The sequence below is a fragment of the Strigops habroptila genome, chromosome W, assembly GCF_004027225.2.
Source record: "Strigops habroptila isolate Jane chromosome W, bStrHab1.2.pri, whole genome shotgun sequence".
Classification (NCBI taxonomy): Eukaryota; Metazoa; Chordata; class Aves; order Psittaciformes; family Psittacidae; genus Strigops; species Strigops habroptila.
The window spans coordinates 34,191,396-34,216,328 of record NC_044301.2 but is presented as its reverse complement, the minus strand read 5'-3'; the positions used below and the strand labels follow the sequence as shown (position 1 = coordinate 34,216,328).

The following is a 24,933-nucleotide window of genomic DNA, read 5'->3' as shown; positions in this document are numbered from 1 at the left end:
GGATGGGGATGTGCCTCACAATGTGGGATGATGCTGTTGGCTGCTCCCAAGTGGCCACATCTTAATGGTGTGGAAGCCACTGGCTGTGGTGGGACAGGTTGTACTGTTCACCAGGGGTTCTGGGTAAGGGTCCCCAGAGGGGTGAGGGGGCCTGGGGCAGGAAGGGTCTGATCTATATGTTCTTGCATCTTGGGTTTCGCTCCTGTACCAGCTGTAACTGAAATGCAAACTGACAGCGGTGCCTTTTAAACAGAGGGGAAGCTTCTGCTGGTTCCCAAAGCTATGGAGTTGCAGCCCCCAAAACTTAGCCCTCTACCCCCAGCAGCATAAAGATTTGCCCAGAAACCCCCCTAGCTTGTGGGTATCTGCATTTGCCTGCTGGGGGGAGGGAACCCATTGGGAAGGTTGGGGTGTCCTGTCAGGCCCCCCAAAAAAGAGATCATGGTGTGTAGAGGCTGCAGGTACAAAGGAAAGGGAATGAGAAGGTTAGGGGTGAAAATGAAGGGGGACAGGGGGGCTACCCAGCCCTGACTTCAGGGGGTTGCTGCCTTTGTGCATTTTGCTAGGGTTCATGGGTTTGGGGGGTGAGTTCAGTGTGGTTCAGGATGTCCAGTCCCTCCTGATCAAGCTTCTCAAGCCATAGTGCTCCCAGTCTGTGCCAGGGGCTGTGGAACTCTAGAAGAAGTGTGGCCACCACCAGCACCTCCAACCAGCCGCCATCATCTCATCTAGGAACTCCATTGGCCCTCAGCCCCAACTGCTGCAGGCCATGGGCATGGAGACCTGCAGCACCTGGATAGTGCAGGACATTGAAGGGCTCTTGCAACCCAAACTATTCTATGATTTTATGGGTGTTGGGGGAAGGTGGTGGTAGCCTCAGCCAATGGGTACAGGTGCAGCATGGCCTCCATAATGAAGCCCAGGGTGCCCTTGGAGCCCACAATGATCAGGATCAGGTTGTAGCTGGACCCCTGATGCACCATGGTACCAGTGGGAAACCAGAGCTCGGTGCCCTGCAGGTGGCTGTTGAGGGCCTTGTGGGTGATGCCAGGCTCCACTGCCACCAAGAAGTCATCGAGGCTCAGGTCAAAGCAGACATGGCCCTGCCATGGGGCACCATAGGGGCTGGGCATAGCTGGCACCAGCAGCCCCGGGCAGGGGCCAGGAGGGAGGTCTGTACCTGCATGGTGCTGACGCTGCCCTCCAGGCCTGTGCCTGTGCCGAAGGGCACTGCAGGCATGCAGTAGCAGAGCACAGCCAGCTCCTGTACCTGCCCCACTGTGTGCAGCCACACCATGGCATCTGGGGGGGATGGGGCACTGCTGCCATTGACACCACCACCCCTTCCACAATCTCCCCACCATGGCCCTTCTTCTCCCCAGACCCTTCTCCTCTATATGCCCATTTCCCTCCCCATGGCCCTTCCCCAACCAAGACCCTTCCTCTCCCATTCCTTCCCCAGAGTCCTTGGCCCATGCACCCACATGTGCATGGACTCCTTGTGCCCATGCTGCTCCCTCACAGCCGTGGCCATGGATACCTTGGGGGCCCTGACCATGGCCTTCAGGGCCTCCATGAAGTCGGGGGGCAGTGGGCAATGCAGGGAGAGGAAGGAGAGTCTGACTCGGGGCCATGGGCCCGGGACCCACAGCCAAGGGCAGTGCGGTCACACTGGATTTCCCCCCCCCACCCTGTTGCAGGGGCATGGTGGCTTCAGCAGAGGCCAGGAGTGGGCCCCTGCCCAGCCCCTCCGGCTGCCACTGCCATGTTAAGGTGGTTCTGGCTGTGAGAAATGTGCTCATCTTTAGAAAAATTTAACTGGGGACAAAGTCAGTGGAGCAAAGGTTTATTTACAGCGCTGGGTGCATGCCTTCATATCCTGCATGCACACTTGTGAGTACAAAGTTTCTTATAGTCAAGCCTTTTACATATTCATAGGACTTTCAGAAAGACGAATCCCACCTCCCAACAGCTGAAGCAATCTTCATTCTTTCTTCTGCACGTATCCAGGAGGGTCTTTTAAGAGCTAGTTGATAAAGGCTAGTAGTCTTCTTTGATATGAACTTTTGACCTACTTAACTCTGTGCATGTGCCTAAAGCCCTTATACCTTGTTCTGTTACTTCCAGATTAGATGTTGGTTCAATCGAGCATGACTGCCATACATCCTATGTCCGGCTGCAAAAGTCCCTTATTCCTGTTTGTTTCACAGTTTCAGGAATTTACATTCTTCCCATCTGCCTACACGATTGTGCTCAAGCAGGATACAATGCAAAAACAAAGACAAAGCAAGCTTTTGCTGAAGCAAACTATTTATATTATTAATTGCACGGCTGACAGAGCCGTGGTGCCTGGACACGGGTCCCTCCGTCCCTCCCTCCTGGTCGGAACCCCCCGGGGAGCTCCCGGGCTCCCGCCCCTGCCCTGCTTTGCCCACACTGGCTGCACCAGCTGTCCCCGCGACTGCTCGGGTGTCCCGGACCCCGGCCTGCATCCATCAACTGGACTAGCTAGCTACTAGGAAGAAAATTGACACTATCACAATGGAAACCAGGACAGTGTCCTTGGTCCCTAGGGTGACCTTGGTTCCTGGGGTGACCCTGCCACCCATCTGTCCCTGGGGTTGGGGTTTGCTCCCCGGGTCCCCATCAGCCCAGGACCTGTGCTCTTGCTCCCTGGTGTCCCCTTGAGTCCTCTCTGTGTTCCTGCTCTCTGTGCCCCAGGGGCTGGGAGCTGCACCCCAGGGACCTGCCAACCCAGGACCCACAGGGCCATTCCCCAGGATCCCCGTCAGTCCCCATCAGTCCCTGTGGAGTCCCCGGCGCCCCGGCTGGGGGTGCAGGCGATAGGAACGGTGCCGCAGGCAGGGACGCAGGCCGGGGGCCGGGACACCCGAGCAGCCGCGGGACGCCCGGTGCTGCCGGTGTGGGGCAGAGCAGGGCAGAGCCTGGGGGCTCCCCGGGGAGGGCCCCGGTGCGGGAGGCGCGGGGGAGGCCCGCCCGGGAGGGACCCGTGTCCCGGCGCCGCGGCCCCGTCAGCCGGAGCCACCTTAACGCGGCGGTGGCGGCGGCGGGAGGGGCCGGGCAACGCCCCGCTCCTGTCCCCAGCCGAAGCCACCAAGTCCCTGGGGCTGGGGGGGCCCTGGGGCGCCGGAGCTGCTGCTCCAAGGTGGGGCCGGGCGGGGGTTCGGGGATCCCGTGGGATACGAAAGGATGGGGGACGGTCCTGGTGTGACCCTGCTGCCCTCAGCTGTGGGCGGAGGTCCTGGGCCCATGACCCCGGGTCGGACCCTTAGGGCTCCCCTCCCCACACTGCCCGCTGACCCCCGACTTCATGGAGGCCCTGAGGGCCGTGGTGGGGGCCCCCAACGTCTCCACGGCCATGGCGGTATGGGAGCAGCACGGGCACGATGAGTCCATGCACATGTCGGACCCCGGGGGAGGGATGGGGAGGGGAAGGGGCATGGGAGAGGGGAAGAGCTATGGGGACGGGAAGGGTCTTGGGAGAGGAAGAGTCCTGTGGATGGGAAGGGCCATCGGGAGGGGAAGGGGCATGGGAGAGGGGAAGAGCTATGGGGACGGGAAGGGTCTTGGGAGAGGAAGAGTCCTGTGGATGGGAAGGGCCATCGGGAAGGGAAGGGTCTTGGGAGAGGAAGGGTCTGGATTGAGGGCATGTGAGAGGAAGGGTCTGGGGAGAGGAAGTGTCCTGCAGAGGGAAAGAGCCATGGGGAAGGGAAGGGTCTAGGGAGAGGAAGAGTCTGGGTCAGGGAAGGGTCTTGGTAGAGGAAGAGTCCTGTGGATGGGAAGGGCCATCGGGAAGGGAAGGGTCTTGGGAGAGGAAGGGTCTGGATTGAGGGCATGTGAGAGGAAGGGTCTGGGGAGAGGAAGTGTCCTGCAGAGGGAAAGAGCCATGGGGAAGGGAAGGGTCTAGGGAGAGGAAGAGTCTGGGTCGGGAAAGGGCCATGGGGAGGGAAATGGGCATATAGAATCATAGAATCGTAAGGGTTGGAAAGGACCTTAAGATCATCTAGTTCCAACCCCCCTGCCGTGGGCAGGGACACCTTGCCCTAAACCACGTGGTTCAAGGCTCTGTCCAACCTGGCCTTGAACACCGCCAGGGATGGAGCATCCACAACCTCCCTGGGCAACCCATTCCAGTGCTTCACCACCCTCACTGTAAAGAACTTCTTCCTTATATCTAATCTAAACTTCCCCTGTTTAAGTTTGAACCCGTTACCCCTTGTCCTACCACTACAGTCCCTAAGGAAGAGTCCCTCCCCAGCATCCTTGTAGGCCCCCTTCAGATACTGGAAGGCTGCTATGAGGTCTCCACGCAGCCTTCCCTTCTCCAGGCTGAACAGCCCCAACTCTCTCAGCCTGTCTTCATACGGGAAGTGCTCCAGCCCTCTTATCATCCTCGTGGCCCTCCTCTGGACTCGCTCCAACAGCTCCATGTCCTTTTTATGTTGAGGACACCAGAACTGTACGCAGTACTCCAAGTGAGGTCTCACGAGAGCAGAGTAGAGGGGCAGGATCACCTCCTTCGACCTGCTGGTCACGCTTCTTTTGATGCAGCCCAGGATACGGTTGGCTTTCTGGGCTGCAAGCACACACTGCCGGCTCATGTTAAGCTTCTCGTCAACCAACACCCCCAAGTCCTTTTCTGCAGGGCTGCTCTGAATGAGCATGAATATGGAGGAGAAGGGTCTGGGCTGGGAGAGGGCCCATGGAGGGGAAGGGCAATGGGGGGGAAGGGTCTGGGGCGAGGAAGAAGGGACATGGTGGGGAGGTTGTGGAGGGGGGTGGGTGGCACTGGTGCCCCTGTCCCCAGCTGTCCTCCCCCGGACACCATGGTGTGGCCACATGCCATGGACCAGGTACAGGAGCTGGCTGCACACTGCTACTGCTGCTGTGGGCCCATGGTGCCCTTCAGCATAGGCAGGTACAGACCATGCAGGTATAGACTCCCCCGACCCCTGCCCAGCCCCTGCCTGGGGCTGCCGGTGCTGGCCCCCCATGACAGGGCAGCATCTGTTTTGACCTGAGCCGCATGGATGCCATCGCAGAGCTGAGCCTTGAGGACTTCCCGGTGGCAGTGGAGCCTGGCGTCACCTGCAAGGCCCTCAATAGCTACCTGTGGCTTGCAGTGCACCGGGCTCTGATTCCCTGTCAGTACTGTGGGCACCAGGGAGCAGGCAGGGGGGTGTCTGGGGCTGGGGGTGGTAACACTGGGGGTGCTGGGTGTACCCATGAGGCCAAGGGTGCCGTGGTCCCAGGGGTGCACTAGAGGTACCCATAGGGCTGGAGTTGCCATGGTCTCAGGGGTGCTCATGGGACTGAGCATGCTGTCATCCCAGAGGTGCTGGGGGTACCCATGGGTGTGCTTTGATCCCAAGGGTGATGGGGGTCCCCACTGAGATGCTGTGGTCCCAGAGGTGTCCATGGGGGAGTGGGTGCCATAATACCATGCAGCCCCCATGGTCCCAGGGGTGCACTGGGGCTGGCACAGGGCCAGGCACAGTATGGGGTCCCATGGGGATGTCCCATAGCCCCGTCCCCATGCCAAGCCACCCTTCCCATCCCCATCCCCTGCTCACAGACTCTGGCGCAGATGCCTCGCTATGTGGCATGGAGGCCATGGGTGCCTCGGGCACCAACACAGTGCGCTTTGGCACCATGCACTCCAACATGCTGAACCTGCATGTGGTGCTGTCAGACGGGTGTCTGCTCCACACTGCGGGTGCCAGGCGCCAGCCCAGGTGGGCACCAGGGGGGTCTGGGCTGGGTTGGGGCCAAACTGGCACCTACTCACCAGCTCCATGCAGGAAGCAGGCAGCTGGCTACGGCCTGACCTTGCTGTTCATGGGCTCCAAGGGCACCCTGGGCTTCCTCACACAGCCCACGCTGCACCTGCACCTGCTGCCCAAGGCTAGTGCCACCACCACCTTCCCCAGCATGGAGGCAGTCATGGATTGCATTGTGCAGGTCCTGCAGGCTACCATGCTCGTGGCACACATTGGTGGGTGCCAGGGGATGGTGGTGGGTCTGGTGCTCAGGCTGGGGGTCTGGGTGCTGGTGGCAAGGCTCATACTGTCTCCTGGCCAGAGTTCCTGGGTGAGGTGATGGTGGGTGCCTGCAGCCACTTCAGCAGCATGGACCTGCTGGTTGGTCCCCATGCTGTTCCTGGAGCTCCACGGCTCCTGGCACAGCCTGGCCAAGCAGCAGAGGAAGATGGATAGGCACAGCACCAGCGTGGGATGAGGCTGGGGTGGCCCTGGTGACAGAGTGCCTAGGGCTGGGCGCCATGGTGGGCACAGGTGCTCAGGGACAAGGGATGGGGAACCAGGGGCATGAAGGACAGTGCTGGGTGGCCATGACATGGCTCTGGGGTGAGTGACAGTGTCCACTATCTGGGATGGGGAACCAGGTGTGTCCTGAGGCAATGGATTCGTGCCCAGGGCCAGGGATTGGGGGACCTTTGTGTCACCAGGGTGAGGGTGCCCAGAGCCTAGGACTGGGGTCCTGGAGGGGTGTCCCATGGATGTGGATGGGAGCCTGTGGACAGGGGACCAGGGCTGTCCTGAGGAGAAGGACGGGTTCCCAGGACCAGGGGCACCAGGGATGGGTGCCTGGGATGGGTGCCCAGGATGGGGACTGGAAGACTGGGAATATCACCAGTGTGAGGGATGAGTACATGGACTGGGGTCTGCTGATGGTCTCAGGGGCAGGGTATGAGGGGATCAGGGGTGTCCTGAGGTGTGAGATGGATGCCCAAGGTGGGGATTGGGGGTCCCAGGGCAAGGGCCAGGTGCCCGGGGGTTCTGCATGTCCTGTCCCACCCCATCCCAGGGCTCCTGGCAGAGGAGATCATGCGTCTGAACGTCACCTCCAGCCTGGCCTGGGCAGAGGAGCCAGAGGAGCGCAGGCACCTCTGGGCCATGTGCCACTGCGCCTGGTACATGGCCCTGGCACTGCGACCTGGCTGCCAGGTGAGGGACAGGCACAGGGACAACAGCAGTGGTGCCCCATGGAGCTGCAGGTGCCACTGCTCTGCCCTGAGGCACAGTGCCCTGGAGCTGCAGGTGCCACCACTCTGCCCTGCCCGGCCCAGGGCTACTCCATGGACATCTGCGTGCCCATCTCCCACCTGCCCAACATGGTGGTGGAGACCAACCAGGACTTTCAGGATTCTGGCCTCATCAGTCAGTGGGGCAGAGGGATGTTGGTTGAGGGGCTGTTGTCCTCCACACTGCACCCCTCCTGACCCACAGCCCCACAGGCCCCGTGGTGGGACATGTGGGTGATGGCAACTTCCACTGCATCCTTGTCTCCAACACCCAGGACCCAGCCAAGGTGCAGCGCATCCATGCCTTCACTGAGCGCCTGGGCAGGTGGGGATGGGGATGCTCCAGGGGGGACAGGGATGGACAGACAGACATCCCCATCCCAGGACCTGCACCAGGGAGCACGGTGTGGGGCTGGGCAAGTGGGTGCTGCTGCTGGAGGAGCTGGGACAAGAGGGGCTGGATACCCTGCACAGCATCAAGGCTGCACTGGACCCCCACAACCTCATGAACCCCAGCAAGGTGCTCTGAGGGTGGCATCAGCACCAGACTGGCACCCCTTGTGTTTCCCCAAATTCCCCCATCCCCACCCCTCTAGGTCAGGGACCCTCAATAAACCCCTTTGCACCTGCAGCCTCCATGCGCTGTGATGTCTTTTGGGGGGGACAGGACACCCCTAACCCATCCCCAGGGGTTCTCTGCCCCAAGCAGTGCATACCCCCAGGGTCGGGGGACTGGTGGGGTCCCACTTTAGCCCCTCCCCCAGAGCTGTGGGGTTGAGAGCTCTCCAGGCTGTGTTGGCCATCCCCACACCAAGGTAGCTATGGGGAAGGGGCACCAGCACCCTCTGTTTCACCAAGAAAGCCAGTGAAATAAAACTACAGTGACTATTTTATTGAACATTGTTTTAATACCATATCAAAACACCTTGACTAATGAAGGAAGCCCCCCCCCCCCCCGCTCTGAACTCTTTGAAGGTTTTGGGTTTTTTCCCCTTGTTTTTAATATATAAATACAGAAAGGTTTCCTGCGGGGGCACAGCCACCAGCAGGGGAGGTCTCACAAACATAAACATACCCACCGTGCCTGGAGGGGATGGGGATGGGCTGGGGTGTCACTGCCAGGAACTGACTCTGTCTTCGCACCTCTGGCAAACACACTGCCATGACCAGGGGTGGCTGGGGAGAGGCCATCAGGGACCTTCCCCATCCCCTCCTCAAAAGGGTTCGACTCCAAGGAGATGGCAAGGAAGGAGTTTTGGCAAGAGGAGCCCGGCGAGGGGTGGCAGAGGGGCGGTGGGATGCTGCAGCTCTCCAGTCTCTGAGTGGTTATAGCTGAGTTAAAGAGTGACCAGTCTGTAAACATCACTGGGGCAGGAAAGCTCAAATTGAAGAACGCGACAGTCAACACGAAGCTTCAGTTGTGGCTGGGTTTGGGGTTTTTTTTGTTTTTTTTCTTTTTTTTTCTTTTTTTAACCATTTTCTCTTTTTTTTTCGTTTTTTTTCGTTTTTTTGTTACTCATTGTAAACACTTGATAGACAGACCCCTGTGGCTCAGCAGGGGGGAGCAGTGTCCCTGCTCCCAGCATGGGGCAGAGTCCCCATCTCACGCTGCCAGGCCCGGGGTGGAGATCTCCAAAAGGGAGATGGGAAAAGAGGAGAAAATTCCTGTTGAGTCAGTGCAAAAACACTGAGCAGAGCCCACGGGCAGGTCCGGGTGGGAGGTTGCCGATGAGGAATGCCGTGTGCTCCGTTTGGCCGGCTGTTTTCCCCCAGCAGTTTCCCCTTTTGTTCTGGGGCGAAAAGCCAAACATCATGGCAGGGTTTTGGCCGAGGGTGTCCCTGGGGCCTCCCTGGCAGGCAGAGCTCTCCTGGTGACCAGCAACTGTGGAGGGGAGAGCAGGTTGCTCCATTGGTCTCACACTTGTCTTCTCCTGGATGGTTCTTTATTTTAAATCGTTTAAATAATAATAATAATATAATACAAAACAAAAAACAAACAAAAAAAGGGCAAAAACCAAACAAACCAAATTAAAATAATAAAATAATAAAAATAATAAATAAAAATAAAAAAAATTGCTGTTGTCCCAAGTGGGTTCAAGTTTCTGAGTTTTATTTCCATCTTCTCGAGGAATTTAAAGTCAGCCAAAAACTCCAGGAGGGGCAGGGGGGATGAAGAGAGGAGGTACAGCAGGTATAGCAAGGTGCCCTGCAAAGGCAGAGAGAGATGATCCCAGGTGAGGAGCAGGACAAGAGGTAACAGCCTCAAGTTGCGCCATGGGAGGTTTAGATTGGATATTAGGAATAATTTCTTCACAGAGCGGGTGCTCAGGCATTGGAACAGGCTGCCCAGGGCAGTGGTGGAATCACTGTCCCTGGAAGTGTTCACAAACTATGTAGATGAGGCCCTCAGTGATATGGTTTAGTGGTGGACTTGGCAGCGCTGGGGTAATGGTTCGACTTGATGATCTTAAAAGGTCTTTTCCAACCTAGTTGATTCTATGATTCTAGGAGCCACAGCCAGCCCATCCTGCCCCATCCCACCCCATCCTCCCCTCCCAGCCCAGGATTTAAACCCAGCACAGGAAAATCTCATTTGACCAGCCCACCGCAGGCTCACCTTAGAGAGAAATCAGCAAGCACACCCGATGGGTCAATCAGAAGGATGCTCCGGGCAAGATCTGTTCACTTCAAACCATGAGTCTATACAGCTGCAGAGAGGAAAGCATGTCACCACTGTGCTGCTGAGCCTCGGGATGTCCCCGGCTATCCCCCTGCCACCCACCTGGCTGTGTCCCCTGGTCCCTGCACAGTACCTTTTGTGATAGATGCAGAGGCAGGGCAGCCTGGCTATCGTGTCCCCCTGCAGCAGTTCTTCCAGGCAGATCACACACTCGCCAGCGTCCTTGGTCAGCACGTCATCTGGGAGGAGAGGAGAGGGCACCAGTGAGACGTGGTCCACTGTGGAGGTATTCCCATTCCCGGGATGGAGGGGAGCCCACAGTCACCTCTGTGGAGGCAGCCGAGATGGGGCTGGCTTCCAAAAAAGCACCACTGAGTAGGGGGTGAGCATCAAGAGGATGGGAGATGCAGGAGCAGTGCTCAGCCCAGTAAGCTTCACTGCCAGTGAGGAGGGGAGGAAAGCAACGACCATTCTGAGGGGCAACCCAGGAGGACACATCCCCTACCCCAGGCAGGACACCTGGCCAGGACAGGTCCCTCTGGTACAGCACACTGCAACACGGGGAGGGGGCTGTGTCCCAAAGGGTCCCAAAGACACAAGCAGCGGGGTTGAGCCATGCCAGGAGGGCAGAGCTGAGCAGGGACCGTGAGCTGCACCATCCCACTGGAGCACAGCCCTTTGACAAGCCCGTCTGAACCGCCTGCCCATGCAGCCTGCGGTGTCTCCAGCCTGCCTGGAGTCATCCCAAGCCAGCAGGACACTGTGTCCCCTGCAGAACCTGGCTCTTACCATTGTAGGAGAGGCGAGGTTTGCTCAGACACATGATAAAGTGCATTTCCATCTCATCAGAAGCCACTGATTTGGAGCAAATGGGGCACTTGAAACCTGGAGGGAGAACGGAAAGAAGAGCCCCTAGTGAGGGAAACAGAAGAGTCCACACCACATCCCAGCAGCGGGCAGCCCCTCACCTGCTGCCTGCATGGTGGCACGGACCCCATGCAGTGCCCACTGGGCACCTGCTCATCTTGTGCTGGCTGCCAGCAGTGCCAGCATGGGGGACAGCCACCTGAGAGGGGACAGCCACCCGAGAAGGGACAGCTGCCTGAGCGGGCATGCTGGTTGTCCCCATGCCTGCTGTGAAGAGAGTACAGGGAGCGTACCAAGGCAGAGCACGCGTGGCCACCAGCTGCTGCCAGGCCTTAAAGAGTGAGAGCAGCCAGGGGCACACAGCACCCGCAGCTGGCAAGGGCAGGGGCACGTCTCTGTGCCTGGATGGTGATGTCCCTGCTGCCACAGCAAGCCAGGAAAGCTGCAAGGAAGGAGGTTTTGCTGTAGGGCTGCAGCAGAGCACTGGCAGGCCAGAGCCATGAGCCCACACTGCTGCTTTCTCCAGCTTTTGGCAGGAGTGAGGTGGGTGCTCAGCCCTCCAATGCCAGCCACCAGCTCCAGGAGCAGGGGACCTCACAGGCTGGTGTCCCAGCTTGATTTTGGCCCTGCCTGGCGACTCAGATTCTTGGATGAAGCTGGCCAGATCTGCTCTGCATCCTTGCTTGGGCATGAGGACAGAGCCCATCTGGTGCCAGGGTATCCCACCGGTGCCACCACAAGCTCGAGCCATACAGACTGCCATGGCATCATCCCCAGCGCCACCAAGCCAGGCTGCCCCAAACCCAAGTTTACTATACTCCAAACTCTTAGGGAGCAAAACCCCAACCAGCCCTGCAGGTCACCCACCCAGGACTCCTGTTGTCCCACCATGGCCAACTCAAGGCCACGCAGTTTGTCACTGCCCAGTGCAGTAGGGCTCAAGCTGCCGCAGCTAAACACATGCATGCCACCACCACCACCACCATGGGTTTGCACCAGAATATCTATCAATTCCCTGCCTGCAGAGAGGGTAATTTAAGGACCTGTCTTCTAAAAGCAGATCAGGTTTGACTGCAGTGCTGCTTGAGCTTTCTTCATATATATGCAAAGGCTGCTCGGGAAAGGAGAGGAACGTACACAAATTATCTAAGGATGAATCAGGTTCTTGTTTGCCACCACGTGGACGTGGCAAGTGCATATTTTTTGCTTCTTGGAAAGGAGAAAGTGTGGGTGGCTTTAAGGGTAGGCAGGTCAGACCTCTGCCGTGCAAACAGACAGGATACCTGCTCTCATTAGCAGCAGTGATAAATACAGATTACTTCCCAGCTCCTTGGATGAAAGCCTAGGACAGGGATGCCGACTCCTGCCCCTCTGGAGGGTGGTTATTCCCAGGGAGGGCACAGCAAGGATGAGTGTCATGGATAGTGGGGGACTGGCTCTAAAGGGACCTGCTAAAACAAGGAGCCCCTCCAGCAGAGTGTCACTGCAGGGACCCATCCCTGCCACAGGGTCTCTGATGTGAGTCCAACCTTATTTGCACCAAGGCCTAGATGAAAGGGCAACACCAGCAGCTGGAGCCTTCATGGGCAGCAGCCCCAACTTGCCTTTTCCTCTCCAGCCTAATTTTACTCCTGACTGATTTATACCTTGTGGTGCCCATTAGCTGAAATAGTTGGGTGAGTTTTTTCCTCCTCCCAAGTGTTTATCCACCTGGTGTATTTATAGAGTGGGCTCAGATAGCTTCCCAGCCTGCCTCCCACAAGACCCAACTAGCTTCCCCTTGTGAGACACCTTTCCTGTCACCCAGCTCCCCTGGCAGCCTGCCTGTCCCTGGCTGAACCCATCCTGGTTGAAGGAGGATGGTCTCCCAGCACCAGGGAGGCTCTGGGGACTGGTTCCCAGCAGCAAGCCCCTGGCACGGGGTGTCTGTGAAGGGCTCCCTTTGGGAAAGGTGTTCCAGCTGCCAGCTTGGTGCCAGGACAAGGCATTTGCAGAGGTGAGGTACCATCCCCCGTGCACCACACGGGAAGACCTCGTTTTCTCTGCCCCCCCCTCCCCCCCCTTTTTCTGTGCCAATGTGTTATTTTAAATGGCTGCCCCAGATCTACCGGCTCCAGCAGCATCCAAAGGGATCCAGTGAGACGTGCAACCAGGGCAAATGAGACCACCCAGCCCAGGGCATGAAGCAGCAGGAGCCAGGGAAAGAGCAGGGCCCTTTGCAGGCTCTGGTGAGCGCTGCTGCCATGTCTCCAGGCCTCTTTGCTAGCTGGGGTAGCTTTAGCACAGTTATAAATAGCCGGCATGAACACCCATCATGCTCCTCAGTGCTCCCAGAGCATCTGGCAGGGAACAGGGACCCCCAGCACCACCACGGCCCTGTGACAAGGACATGGGGACATTGTGCAGATGGAGGGGCCCAGGCTCAAACCCCAGTACATGTGTGATGTGCTCCAGGCACAGATGCTGGCTGCTGCATGGGTCTGGGGGCTGAGCCAAGTGCACACACTTTCCTGGCTCTGCATTTCACAGGATGGAGCAGCGGGGTGAAAATGCAATTCCATAAATTCCTGGGTCTGAGCAGGAGTGAGGAGCCAGCATGGAAAGGCCCCTATGGCAGGGGGGCACCCTGCACCCCAACTGTCAGCACAAATACTTGGCATTGCAAAAGCAACTGCTTGCATCCCCCTCCATGGCAGGCACTGGAGCCTGGGAAAGGGGAGGCAGGGAAGGGGGTTGGGCTCCCTCACCCCTTCTCTGGGTGACCTTTGGGGGAATGTTGTGGATGGAAAACCCAGTGAGGCCAGGGGACACCCAACAGTGGAGCCCAGCACCTCGGAGCATCCCTCCATGGCTCAGGCAGGTGCTGGGGCCCAGAGCTGGTCCTGCAGATGAAAGGGCTGCTCCCCACATGGCCAGCCCTCCTCCAGGCTATGGGATTTTCCACATTCCCCAAAATCCCTGTTAATTTATCCTGGCTAAGCTGCCAGCCCAAGCAATGCAGGAGATTACATTTTGACAGCTGCTCATGGAAAATTCGGCTCTCTCCCTCCTCCTCAAGCCCTTTCCACCCTCCTCCCACATGCATGAAAAAAAAAGGGAGGAAGGGCCCAGCTATTTCTTCTTGCCTGGGCCTCCCACATCCATGGGGAGGCTTAGGGATGCTCCAGGGAAAGGCCATGGACCCTTCCTCCTTCCCAAGGCACCCTGGGCAGCTGGTGATGCTCCTGCCTGCAGCACGTTAAACCTGAAGCTGGCAATGTCACCGCATGTCACAGAGATGTGCAGGCAGGCACCAGCTCTCACCAGGAGCAAGTGAGGAAGAAGAGGGTGCTGTGGGAAACAGGCTGGCCCAGAAAGGCAGGTTCAGATCCAGACCTGGACTCTCGTATCCTGCAGGAGACACTGAGAAAGCCAAGAGCTTTCCAGGGCTTCAAGAGACAGGTTAGCAGGTGATCTCATCTCTCTGATGGCTTGGTCTAGAAGCTGGGAGCAAGCAGCACTGGTGCTCTCCAGGGGCTACTGCCCTCTGAATATTTTTAGGAAGGTTACATGGTTAATTTTAGAGAGCTGGGTGAAGCAGAGCTGGGAACCTCTGAAAACCTCCAGCAGGTCCTATGCAAGCTGAAAAAGCTCCGCAGTTAATCCTCACAGTGCCAAAAGCACTGCCACACAGGCTGCCAGGGTTTTGGTGGTGGTGGTAGGGTCAAGACACCTTTCCAACCCACCTGTAAACATCTCAAACACAGCTGGGACAGGAAATTCCCATCACTTGTGCCTACAAGTAATGCCCACAGCAACCTGTGCAGCTTAGAGAAGCCACTAAGCACTACAACAGGGTCAACCACACCACATCCTGCAAGTGGAAGCGGCTGCTCCCCTTGGGGATGGGCAAGATGGTATCCACGGGAGCTGCAAGCACATCCCTGACCACAGGGAAAGGCACATGCCATGTCCACATTCACTCACCAAACCCTCTGCTAGCTTGATGTGCCTCCAGACAGCTTATTTCCAGGCTACAGGGCCACTGGGAGACATGGCATCACCCCAGCGGTAGGAGACCTTGGCTCTATCACTAGCAGATGGCTGAAATGCAGGGAGCAGCAGCTTCACCGCTGCGCGGCACCTCCAGCAATGGGAAGAAGATGCTGGTGGGGGATGATGTGCCCTGAAGGCAGGGAGAAGCAGCAGCCCAGGCACAAGCAACCCACCCCATACAGAGTAGCACTCACCAAAGTCATCCCCAGCTGCCCAGGACCCCGCTACCACAGTGGGATAAACCAGAAGCCCTGTGTATAGCAGCATCCCCAGAATATGCCTACCCCAGGAGGAGTCCCTCCCTCTGTGCCACCACCCCACGGGACAACCTGAGCACCAGGGAACTCAGGGATAAGCCCCAGGCTGCCTGATGTCCACTTCAGCTGCACAGTGCATCTCCATGTGTCCAGAGGACATCCTGGGCCCCTGGCCAAGGGAGCTGGCTTACACCAGGTGAGGATGTGTCCAAGCATGAAATGAACACAGGGAATATTTGGTCCAAGCATGCAGTTGAAGCAGGGTCCTGGTGTCTCCTCCTTGCTGAGCAAACCCAGAGCATCCCAACTCCTTCTGCAGCTTCCCTGAACTTGCCAGCTGAACTGGCATCAGGTGGAAGCTGGAAGAGATGGATCATCTTTAAAAAAAAATATGCTAGTGATCGAAAAGGATGGAAAGGCTAAAAGACCCTATCTATGGGCCCAGTTGGTCAATCTGAAGCAGAGAAGCATGTGGGGTTGGGTGAGGTAAAGGGACTCTGAGTCCTCCCCTTCCTTTACCCATCATGAGCTCCAGCACAGCCCCAGGAAGGATCATGGAGGAGTTGTCCTCCTCACCAGCCAAGTGAAGGAAACCTGCAAAGCCAAGATATTCAGACCTGACATTTCCTGGAAAATGAATTCACTCCTCATTTTTCTAAAATATGACTGTTACAGGACAGCACACTGGGAGATGGCACATGGGGTGCACAGAGCACATCTCCAGCACTTGGGCACCTCAGGGACCTGGTAGCTGAGGACCTCCATGGGTGTCCTCTTCTGAGAGCATCACCCACCATGGAAGTGATGCTCTATCAGCCTCCGAGCAATGCAGCTGGTGATGCTGCCTTGCAATGGGGTCAGGAGGCAGCTCACGGTCACACCAAGGACTATGCTCCCTCTGCCAGCAAAGCGCTTGCATTGAGTGCCTGGAGGCCAGGGCACCCAGAAGAATCAGGCCCAAACCCACCTCCCCTTGCAGAAGGAAGCAGCATCAGCTGCATGGGCAGATGCAGGAGCCAAAGCCCAACATGGCTCCGCGGCCCAGGGCACCAGGTGAATGCAGTGACAGTGCTGGGCTATTGTGCAGCACAAGGGTTGACACGAGCAGGGACATATAGGCAGGAAGGAGTAAAGCACTTAAGCGGCCTCATTTGCTAGCTCTGAAAAAGGGCCCTACGAGTGTCCTTTCTCCCAATTCAAGTCTGGAGGAAGGTGGGAGAGCATAAAGGATGGCTCCAGGGTGGAAACAAACATCCCACCTTCCTGGGGATGGGAGGCAGGGCTGGGAGATGCCAGTGGGCCAGCCCCAAATGATCAGCCAGGCAGCAGGGACGTGGCTGGGATGGGACATCCCTGGATGGCAGAGCTTGGAAAGAAGCCAAATGGGCCTTGGCAATGGTCCATCCCTGTTCCACCCCACCATTTCCTTGCTGATGGAGTCAGTCCAGCTTGCTGAGCCAGGAGAAAATAAATGTTTGTAATGTGAAGTAGCACCCCAAAAAGAAGCTGCTTCTGTGCAAGGCAAGGTTTTGCAGTGTCTAAGAAAAGCTGTCCCTGACTCGCAGTGGCTCCTGGCAAAGTCCCCATGCTGCAGGTGTTTGCCACCAGGTTGGCCACACACCAGCCAAGAGCAGCAGGGACATGCCATGGACCATGAAGCTGGCCAAGGCCAGCACCACCCTAACACTTGAGGTTTTGGAGATGCCTCTGCCCCCTCCCACCCAACTCAAGCCACAAAAAGGAGATGCAGCAGCAAGAAAAAGGCATCAGTGTTCCAGCTGGGATGCGGGGCCAGAGGGACACAGGACTCTGAGTGGAGGGGCTGGGTGGCATCACATTGCAGCAGCCCAGGGTTGCCTTGCTGCAAGCCAGGAGGCAGATATTTTATTGTATTGTATTTTTTTTTAGCCAGCTGGTTTCTTATGGGGGTGGGGGGAGGACAGGAAGAAGAACAGATTGTAATACTGGGGCTGAGGAAAGCCAGAGCGTTGGGAAGGGGCAGGAGACGCAAGTGAGGGAACCCCACAGGGACATTTGCTCCAGAGCACCCAAAGCCATTGAGCCTCGGCAGATGGACACACCAAAGCCTTCCAAGATACCTCCAGCATGGCCTGTAGTGTGGACAGCTGAACCCAGGACAGGTACCTATGCTACAGGTAGGGAGCATCTCCCTCCTATAGCCCAGGCTATGCTGCAGAATCAGTTCCTCCAGACCTGGATGAGAAAGGCAACCTTACCCTGCCTGCCAGTCCTACTTTACTGCAGAAATACTCCCCCAGTTGCTGGGAACAGGCTTCATAAGGAAGAGTATGTAGCCCAAAGCTAATTTTAGCATCCCAGAGAACAGCAAAGTTAAGCAGAGGGGACCCAGGCGACAGCCCAGCAAAGGCATTAACACTTTAGACTCCTGACATTGGGCTGCAGGGCTTGAATTTACTGAGTTTCAAGCTTATTCAGGGCTCCTGCTAGTCACAAAATCAGCCTGAGGCCATCTCATGGCACACAAGAGCAGCAGGGATGTCCTGGTACTACTTCCCTACCTCTCGAGGGAGGCTCCGGGTTTCAAATTCACTGCCCAAAGAGGAGAGGAATCCTGTAGGCACACCTGGGAATTTTCAAAGAGTTTACCTGTGCACCTGCTTCTTCCCTCCTGACTCTTGCATGAAGGAGGAAGCCCAACCGCAAGCCCTGCTGCAGGCAGCAATCATCCGCAAGATGCACAGAGCCAACGGGGCAATGGGGGGGGGGGTCCTGGGTGCCCAAATGAAGGATCACAGGGGATCTTCCAGCAGCATAGTGGGATGTGGAGACTTGGAAAGCGGAGCTGAAAGGGAGAGTTGGGATGCTTTGGCTGGGAGGGAGCAGCAAGGAAATGTCACACGGGGACCAGGTGTGAGTCACTCCTAAGCCATCGTTGGGAGGCACCCACGGAGTCCCTGCTGTGGGCTCCAGCTGCTGCCAAGCTGCCAGAGGAACTCCTGCTTTCTGAAAGGCTCAAGTGCAAAAGCCTGACCTGAGCTACTCCCAAATGCAACTGGATCTGAGGCTGTGGGGTGACACAGCAGCTCCCTAGCTCCCTCCCTCCTGAACCTCGGGTTTTTCCAAAACAAAACACTCGTGCCTTGATGGTGCCGAGGCTCCATCATGCCTCAGCTTCAGCTGGTCTCACTGGGGAGGATGAAGGGATACTCCGGAGAGACATGATGACATGTCCCGCCTTTGTGATGCTGGCAGAGGGAGCAGAGCACAGCACTGATCTCACCCATGTACCCCCTCCTGCTGGGAAGCAATCCCATCTGGCTCCTGAGACACCTCCTCCCTGGGCATCCCATGGCAGCACCTCCATGGTGGAGGGTCTTCCATGGCACTTCATGCCTGGGCCATGTTGGCAGGAGTTACTGGGGCAATTGGTTTTCATTAGTGCAAGACCCCCAGCCCCTGAGGTGTGTGGGAAGCACAAGACACTGCTTTTCAGGGTAGAGAAAGGGCAATTCTTAAGTAGCAGGCAGCAGAGACAAAATGCACACAGAGCTACAGCCACAGGCAGCACATGGCTGGGAAACACCCGTGGCCAGCTAACACTGTTTCTTTCTGCAGAAAGACACCATTGGGAAAAAGCCCTAGGTGGGAGCACACTGCAGAGCAAGCCCTAACCTCAGCTGCCCCTGGCATGGTAGGAAGAGATGCATGGCAGAGAGCATCTCCCTGCTCCACAGGAGGGTCTGGAATTGCTAAGGGATGCCCAGTGAATGCTCCCAGCTACCAGGACAGCAGGAAGGAAAAAGGTGGGGTGCAGACCTGCAGAATGATCACATACCTCTCCCGTGCATGGTACAGGAGGGGAGGGATGCTCAACAGCACCAAACTGCCCAGACAGTCAACATGAGCTCCCCTTCTCCAGCCACAGATGTACACCCATGCCAGATCCTGCTAGTGGAGGCAGGATGGGCTGCACACCATGCCACAGGCAGGAACAACCCTGCCTGGCTGTCCCATCTCCTCTGCTCCTGCCTCCCCCCTTCACTTCAACACATGCCACCCTCAAACACAGGAAGGGCTGAGCTGTCCCGCAGCCAGCAGCTGTTGGGAGCAGGAGGGAAACAGTGGGGCTGCAGGTGACAAAAATCCCAGCTGTGGGATTTCAAGCCCTCTCTTCCCCAGGAGAAAGGAAAACTACCAATGCAACACCCAGGGGAGCACAGTGTACCTCCACTTCCAAAGCTGGGCAGGGCCTTGGGAAGCAGAGTTCCCCGTGAAACACTCACCCAGAACCGGCCACAGGGTGCTGTCTGCTTCATACGGTAAGCAAAAAGAAATCAAAGGTGTCTACAACCACCCTTGGAAGGGTAAGATCCAGGCAAACAGCAGACTTCAAGGGCTATGAAATCAACATTGCAATAAATAAGCAGATGGACAACAGCTCAAAGCAGCAAGATCTGGGTAGGGATAACCTGGAATGCCAAGGCAGCTCAGGCAGGGTGCTCAGCCTCACCCCATCCTGCTCAGCACCAGCTTAACAGACGTCAGGCCCCAAAACTGACCTCAGTCCACACTGACTTGACCTCCCTGCGGACATTAATTTAAGCCATCAACTCTCCCCCTTCATTTTCCCCAGCCACGGATGTACAGGCCTTGGATGGATGGATGGATTGAAAGGTGAATCCAATTCCTTTGCAGCACTGCTGATGAAACGCAGCTCCATTGCCATGTAGGGAGAGCTCCCAAATGGATTACTGCAATTACCCTGGCTGCAGGAGGAACTGTGGGTTTTCCCTCACTGGTGACAAAGACTTCTCCAAAAAATCCAATCCCCCAAACGCCCACCACACCAAGCTGCAATGCAATGAATAGAGCCCCCGACACCACCACTGAGCTGCTGAGCCGCGATCAGAAAAAACATGGAGAAAGCCAAGGGGAAAATGAAGCCAGCTGCCTTTTGAGGCAGCAACAAGCAAAGAGGCACAGAGGATGTGGAAACTCCTTAAAGCCAGCAGCCCCAGAAAATAAAATGCTGGGCAGGGATGCAGGACAGGGGAAGCATCACTTAGTTCTCCTGCCTGCCTGCTGCTTTCCTTCTCTTGCATTGCAGGCAACTGGCCTCTAAAAATACCCACTGTTGTCACGCAGTCCTACCTGCTAGGGCCAGGAAACAGCTCTGAGCAGCTTTCAGAGCAATTCTTCATCTGTCCCATTGTGCTTCCCTCACCAGGATCCATCCCATCCCCATTTCTGTGCCTGGTAGGTGACAGTCTCTCAGGAACCATGGCTATAACTCAACCCAGCCTCAACGAGCCGAGGGGGCTCACTGGGAATATACAGCCCTGGGGAATTTCTGTTAAAACTAGCAAAAGGGTAAGTATTTCCACTGCATCTCTCTGCTCCTCTACAAAGCACCACCAGACCGTTGCACAAGGTGCATGGTCTCATTTCTGCACTGCTGATGGGAGGCCCACAGCTGCACGAGTGTGCATGAGCGCAGAGAGCCAGGAACTTCCCCAACCTGCTGTTGACACCAGCCGGAGCAGCTCAGCTCTGTACGGAAGGAGGGGAAGAGGAGTCAGCTCCACCTCGGAGGTGCACTGCAGCCTCTCCAACAGTGAGGCACCATCCCTGCCCCCACTCCCCTCCTCTGCTCGCATCCTGGCAGGGCAGGGCAGGGCAGGAAACCCGCCAACAGCTGGGCTCTGCCCATGGGAAATGCTGTGCAGCGGCACAAGAAGAGGTCCCAGGCCAGCAGAGCTTCCTGCAGCTGCACCTCCTGATGGCCTCCCACCAGAAAGCACCAAGGAAAGAGTTTGGCCAAAGCAGCACCTGCAAGAGAAAAACAGGAGCATTCCCAGGTGGGGAGACCCAAACCTCGAGTGGGTTCACCCACATTTGAAACCTGCCTGGTGGGACTGGTGTGGGTGAGACATCTAAAGCCCAACTTTAACCACTCCTGCTCTATCTGCAAGAAAAAATGGGTCTACCTCCACAGACAGAAGCTTGTTGTGTCCTGATGTACAGCCACACTGGAGCAGGCGGGCAAAATGCTCTGCATCAGGGCCTGCTGCTTTACAGCATCACTCATATAAATCATAGAATCCCAGACTGGTTTGGGTCGGAAGGGACCTTAAAGCTCATCCAGTTCCAACCCCCTGCCACAGGCAGGGACACCTTCCACTAGAGCAGGTTGCTCCAAGCCCCTGTGTCCAACCTGGCCTTGAACACTGCCAGGGATGGGGCAGCCACAGCTTCTCTGGGCAACTTGTGCCAGGGCCTCACCACCCTCATAGGGAAGAACTTCCTTATATCCAACCTGAATCTCCCATTTAAGTTTGAATCCATTGTCCCTTGTCCTATCATTGATTTAAATTTTCAAGGGAACCAGGAGAAAGCCAGGTCACATTTACTCAAAGCCAAGTATTCAGCACATCTGGTGTACCAGCAACAGAGGCAATGAGACATGCCTTGTGGTTGCCCACCAGCTGGCTGGGGTGCCACAGAACCGGTCCCTGCAGAGGGAATTCATTTAAAGAGCTCTTTGCTGCTTGTCTGATTTGTCACACGGAGATTACATGGGAGGAAAAAAAGGCTTTTTTTTTTCCCTCCTCCAAAGTGTTTTTTTCTCCCTCCCTGCGTTTCTCTTGAAATTAATTTGCAGCATTTAGCAGCATTTTCCCCGTGACTCTCTGCAGCTCCCTTGGCCCAGTGCCAGCCTGGGTACCACTCCTCCACCAAAGATGTCTGCAGCTGATTGATCCTCCAGCCAGCAAACAAGAGAGAGGGAGCACAGGAGCCCTAAGAGCACATTAATAAATAAGAGAAGCTTTTACAGTTATTCCAGTCACCAGAACAAACAGCAAAACAAACCAGCATGGGACAAACTTACATCATGGGCTGGGAAGACAATCCTGCCTGGGAAGTGGGTCAGCCCAAGGAACATGAGAGCATCCCTCTCAGCATCTCTGGAATACACGTGTGTGGAGGGGGGAGAGGGCACCCAGCTCCCCTACGCTGATTTAAGCACAGGTTTAAGAGAGGAGCATGCCCAGCCAAGCTTTTAGCATGAACAGCAATTAGTACCTGGCTCCTGGGCAAGGCAGACAAGAGATTTCAGAGGGCACTGGAGTCAAGGCAGCACAGCTCTCCCTGCGGAGACTGGAGATAACCACCGCCAGCTCCTCACACACACCACCAATGTTGACACACTTAAACTTCATCAGGCTGCAGGCCTGGTATGCCTTCCAGTCTCCCATCTTCTGGTATTCAGTACTTTGTTCTTCCAAGGTAGATGCTGCCTCTTGCCCTGGGTGTATGCTGCCCTGCAGCTGGCTCGAAGAAGGCTGAAGCAGAAGAGCAACCCCTCCAGACCCAAGGAGTCCAATAGCTGAATATCACCAGCCTGGGGAGTCATCAGGGCCGCTTCCAAATGATCCCTCAAAACAGGCTGAGAGAGTTGGGGCTGTTCAGCCTGGAAAAGAGAAGGCTGCGTGGAGACCTCATAGCAGCCTTCCAGTATCTGAAGGGGGCCTACAAGGATGCTGGGGAGGGACTCTTCATCAAGGACTGTAGTGATAGGACAAGGGGTAATGGATTCAGACTTAAACAGGAGATTTAGGTTAGATATAAGGAAGAAATTCTTTACAGTGAGTGGTGAGGCACTGGAACAGGCTGCCCAAGGCTGCTCACTGCTGCTTCAGCACAGCTCAAACACTCTCAGAGAGCCTCAAGAGGCACCAGAGAAACCCAGTTCCTGCAGCACTTCCCACAGCTTGTGCTGCAATCTTCCAAGGGCATTGGCTTTAACTTAGCAGCATTGCACTAACTCGAGTTGTCAGAAAAAGCTTACTCCATTTTGCAGCTGGTTTATTTTTATGAGCAGGTCTTTGCCTCTCAGCATTGCAGCTTGAGAACTATCATTTAATGTAACTGATACTCTCTAAATGACCACCTCTACGTGCAGATTAGCTCCAGGGTGTTTCTGTAACAAAACCCTCCTCGCTCCAGCACCAGGCATAGCAGAAGGCCCCATGGCACTCGTTCACACAGAGGCTTGTGAAATACCTGCAAGGATGCTGTGCCTTAGTTTCTTTCTGTGTTTAAAACCCAGAGCAGCAGCACAGTCTGCACAAGGTCACAGAGCAAGAAAGTTTGCAGAAGCACTTGGTTTCACATGCCAGCCAGCCCTCTTCATCTGCCAGGAAGGACTGCAAGCACACGGTTTATCCAGATCAATAGGAATAGGGCCCGGGGTGTTCTGCCATTGAAGATGCGATGCAAGACATAGAGCTTTCATCTAACTGAGAAGAGCAGCCTCTGGAGACTGGGTAATGGGGAAAAATCCCAAGATGGAAGGAGGAAAATGGGCCCCCACAAGCCTCATTTTGCACTTTGTTCTTGTCCACTGGTTCAGTTTCCAGCCTTCCTGAAAATGAGGCATTGTCCCAAGGCGTATTATGAAATTCCCAGACCATGTCATGCAAAGAGAATACTTACAGCATTTGCAAATGGGATGGGTGGGAGAGAAATCCCAGGCTATTCCAGGAAACACAAGGAGACATCCCTGAAATGACTTCCCTTCTAGCCAGGAGGGGAAGGGAGGACCTCCCACCTTGCTCCCTGTACCCAGCCAAAACTAGGTCAGTGACACAGCCCTACTCACAGCCAGAGCTCCTTCTCCAGACACCAGGACCCATGGAAGGGTCCAGCCTGGAGGATGAAGATGGGGACAACCTTACCCCTCCCTTGGCCTGACACGTTTCCTGCAAGCTCCCCAGCCCCACTAAAGAGGCAGGCAGTTCCTCCTCTGCTTCCTCCACAGCACCACAATGGTGCCAGCTGGCTTCAATGAGAAAACCCGCTTTGGCCTCTCCCTGGCCCTTTATCAGATGAAAAAAAAAAAGGGGGGGGGGGGGAAAATCCCACACCTCACTTTCAAAGGCTTCCTCTACCCCTTTCCCAGCTTCTAAGGTGTAGGAACCACTACACCTGACTGACACCCCCCAAACACTTTCAGAAGAAGCATGAGGAGCTCAGCCTGGTCTTCAAAACCCAGTGCTCAAGCTACAGCACCCTCAGACCACTTTCCTCCAGGTCGAAGTGGGGGGGATGTGTGTGTGCCATATGCACTGCTTCACATCCCAGAGCCAAGCCACATCCCTTCCAGAAAGCCTCCTCCCTCGACCTTGACAGACACCATCCCCAGCACCAGGGAGGGGATGAGGGTCCTTCCTTCAGGCTTAGCACAAGGGGGGTTGACCAGCCAGCCAAAACGGGGGCAGCCCCCCTCCCCCACCCTGGTCCCAGGCGAACTGTGCCCAGTGCCACACCCGGGCACCCACTGAAGGAGAGGAAGCCGTAGGGAGGCTCCGGGGAGCAGGCACTCACCACTGTGCGAGCTGAACCACCGCGGTGCGATGTGGAGGGGCAGCGCGTCGGCCAGCGAGGCCCTGGCGCCCAGGTACAGCATCCCGTCTCTATGGTGACCGCCTCCCGTTTCCTGGTAACCGTTGCCATGGGCGTACATGGAGTCGGAGCCCGGACCGCCGCCGCCGCCCGGAGCCCGCTCGGCCTCCCCCGCCGCCGCCGCGTACAGCCCGAAGGGGACGGCGCCGGCCGCCGCGGGGTCCATGCCCATACCGGCCACCGAGCTGACGGAGCGGCTGCGCAGCCCCATGGCGGCGCCGCCGCCGCCCGGCCGGTAATGGCCGAAGGGGGGCGGCCCCCCACCTCCTCCCGGCGGCGGCACGGCGCTGTCATCCGTCGACACCCCCGGGAAGGGGCCCCGCGAACGGGCCGCCGTGCTCTGCTTACCCCCCATATGGGCGCCGCAGGGCCGGAGGAAGCCGAGCGACAGCCCCCCGCGGGGAACGGGGCCGCGCCACCCCCGGGAGGCGAGAGGGGGCGGAAGGAAGCGAGGGAGGCGCGGGGAACTACGGGCGAAAACCCATCCCCGCCCCAGGCATCCTCCCCGCGCCGGGCCCGCAGGGGCGAGGGCGCTCCGAGGCCGCCGCCGTCGTCGCCGTCGTCACCCCCGGCAGGGACCGCCG

The 24,933-nt window shown here is 56.9% G+C and overlaps 2 protein-coding genes across 3 annotated transcripts; one reads left to right on the top strand and one right to left on the bottom strand.

Annotated features, from left to right (window-relative positions):
* Positions 1-1,532: 1,532 nt before the first annotated feature.
* Positions 1,533-7,635, top strand: LOC115619012 (probable D-lactate dehydrogenase, mitochondrial). The gene is given in 13 exon segments (XM_030511028.1): positions 1,533-1,660; positions 2,722-3,167; positions 3,312-3,423; positions 4,829-4,938; positions 4,989-5,165; positions 5,597-5,756; positions 5,823-6,016; positions 6,103-6,155; positions 6,157-6,229; positions 6,856-6,986; positions 7,109-7,199; positions 7,277-7,388; positions 7,448-7,635. Coding segments are annotated over 13 exon segments (1,932 nt in total). The 3' UTR covers positions 7,593-7,635.
* Positions 7,636-8,026: 391 nt separating this feature from the next.
* LOC115619149 (E3 ubiquitin-protein ligase ZNRF1-like) lies at positions 8,027-24,704 on the bottom strand. 2 transcript variants are annotated; one of them, XM_030511200.1, is made up of 5 exons: positions 24,272-24,704; positions 10,533-10,628; positions 9,877-9,982; positions 9,681-9,771; positions 8,027-9,004 (listed from the first exon to the last, which is right to left on the bottom strand). In XM_030511200.1, the coding sequence occupies exons 1-4, from the start codon at positions 24,702-24,704 to the stop codon at positions 9,714-9,716; spliced, it is 693 nt and encodes a 230-aa protein (XP_030367060.1). In that variant the 3' UTR covers positions 8,027-9,004; positions 9,681-9,713. The 2 variants fall into 2 exon arrangements, with proteins under 2 accessions (XP_030367060.1, XP_030367059.1); XM_030511199.1 differs by lacking the exon at positions 8,027-9,004 and adding an exon at positions 9,182-9,269.
* Positions 24,705-24,933: the final 229 nt, after the last annotated feature.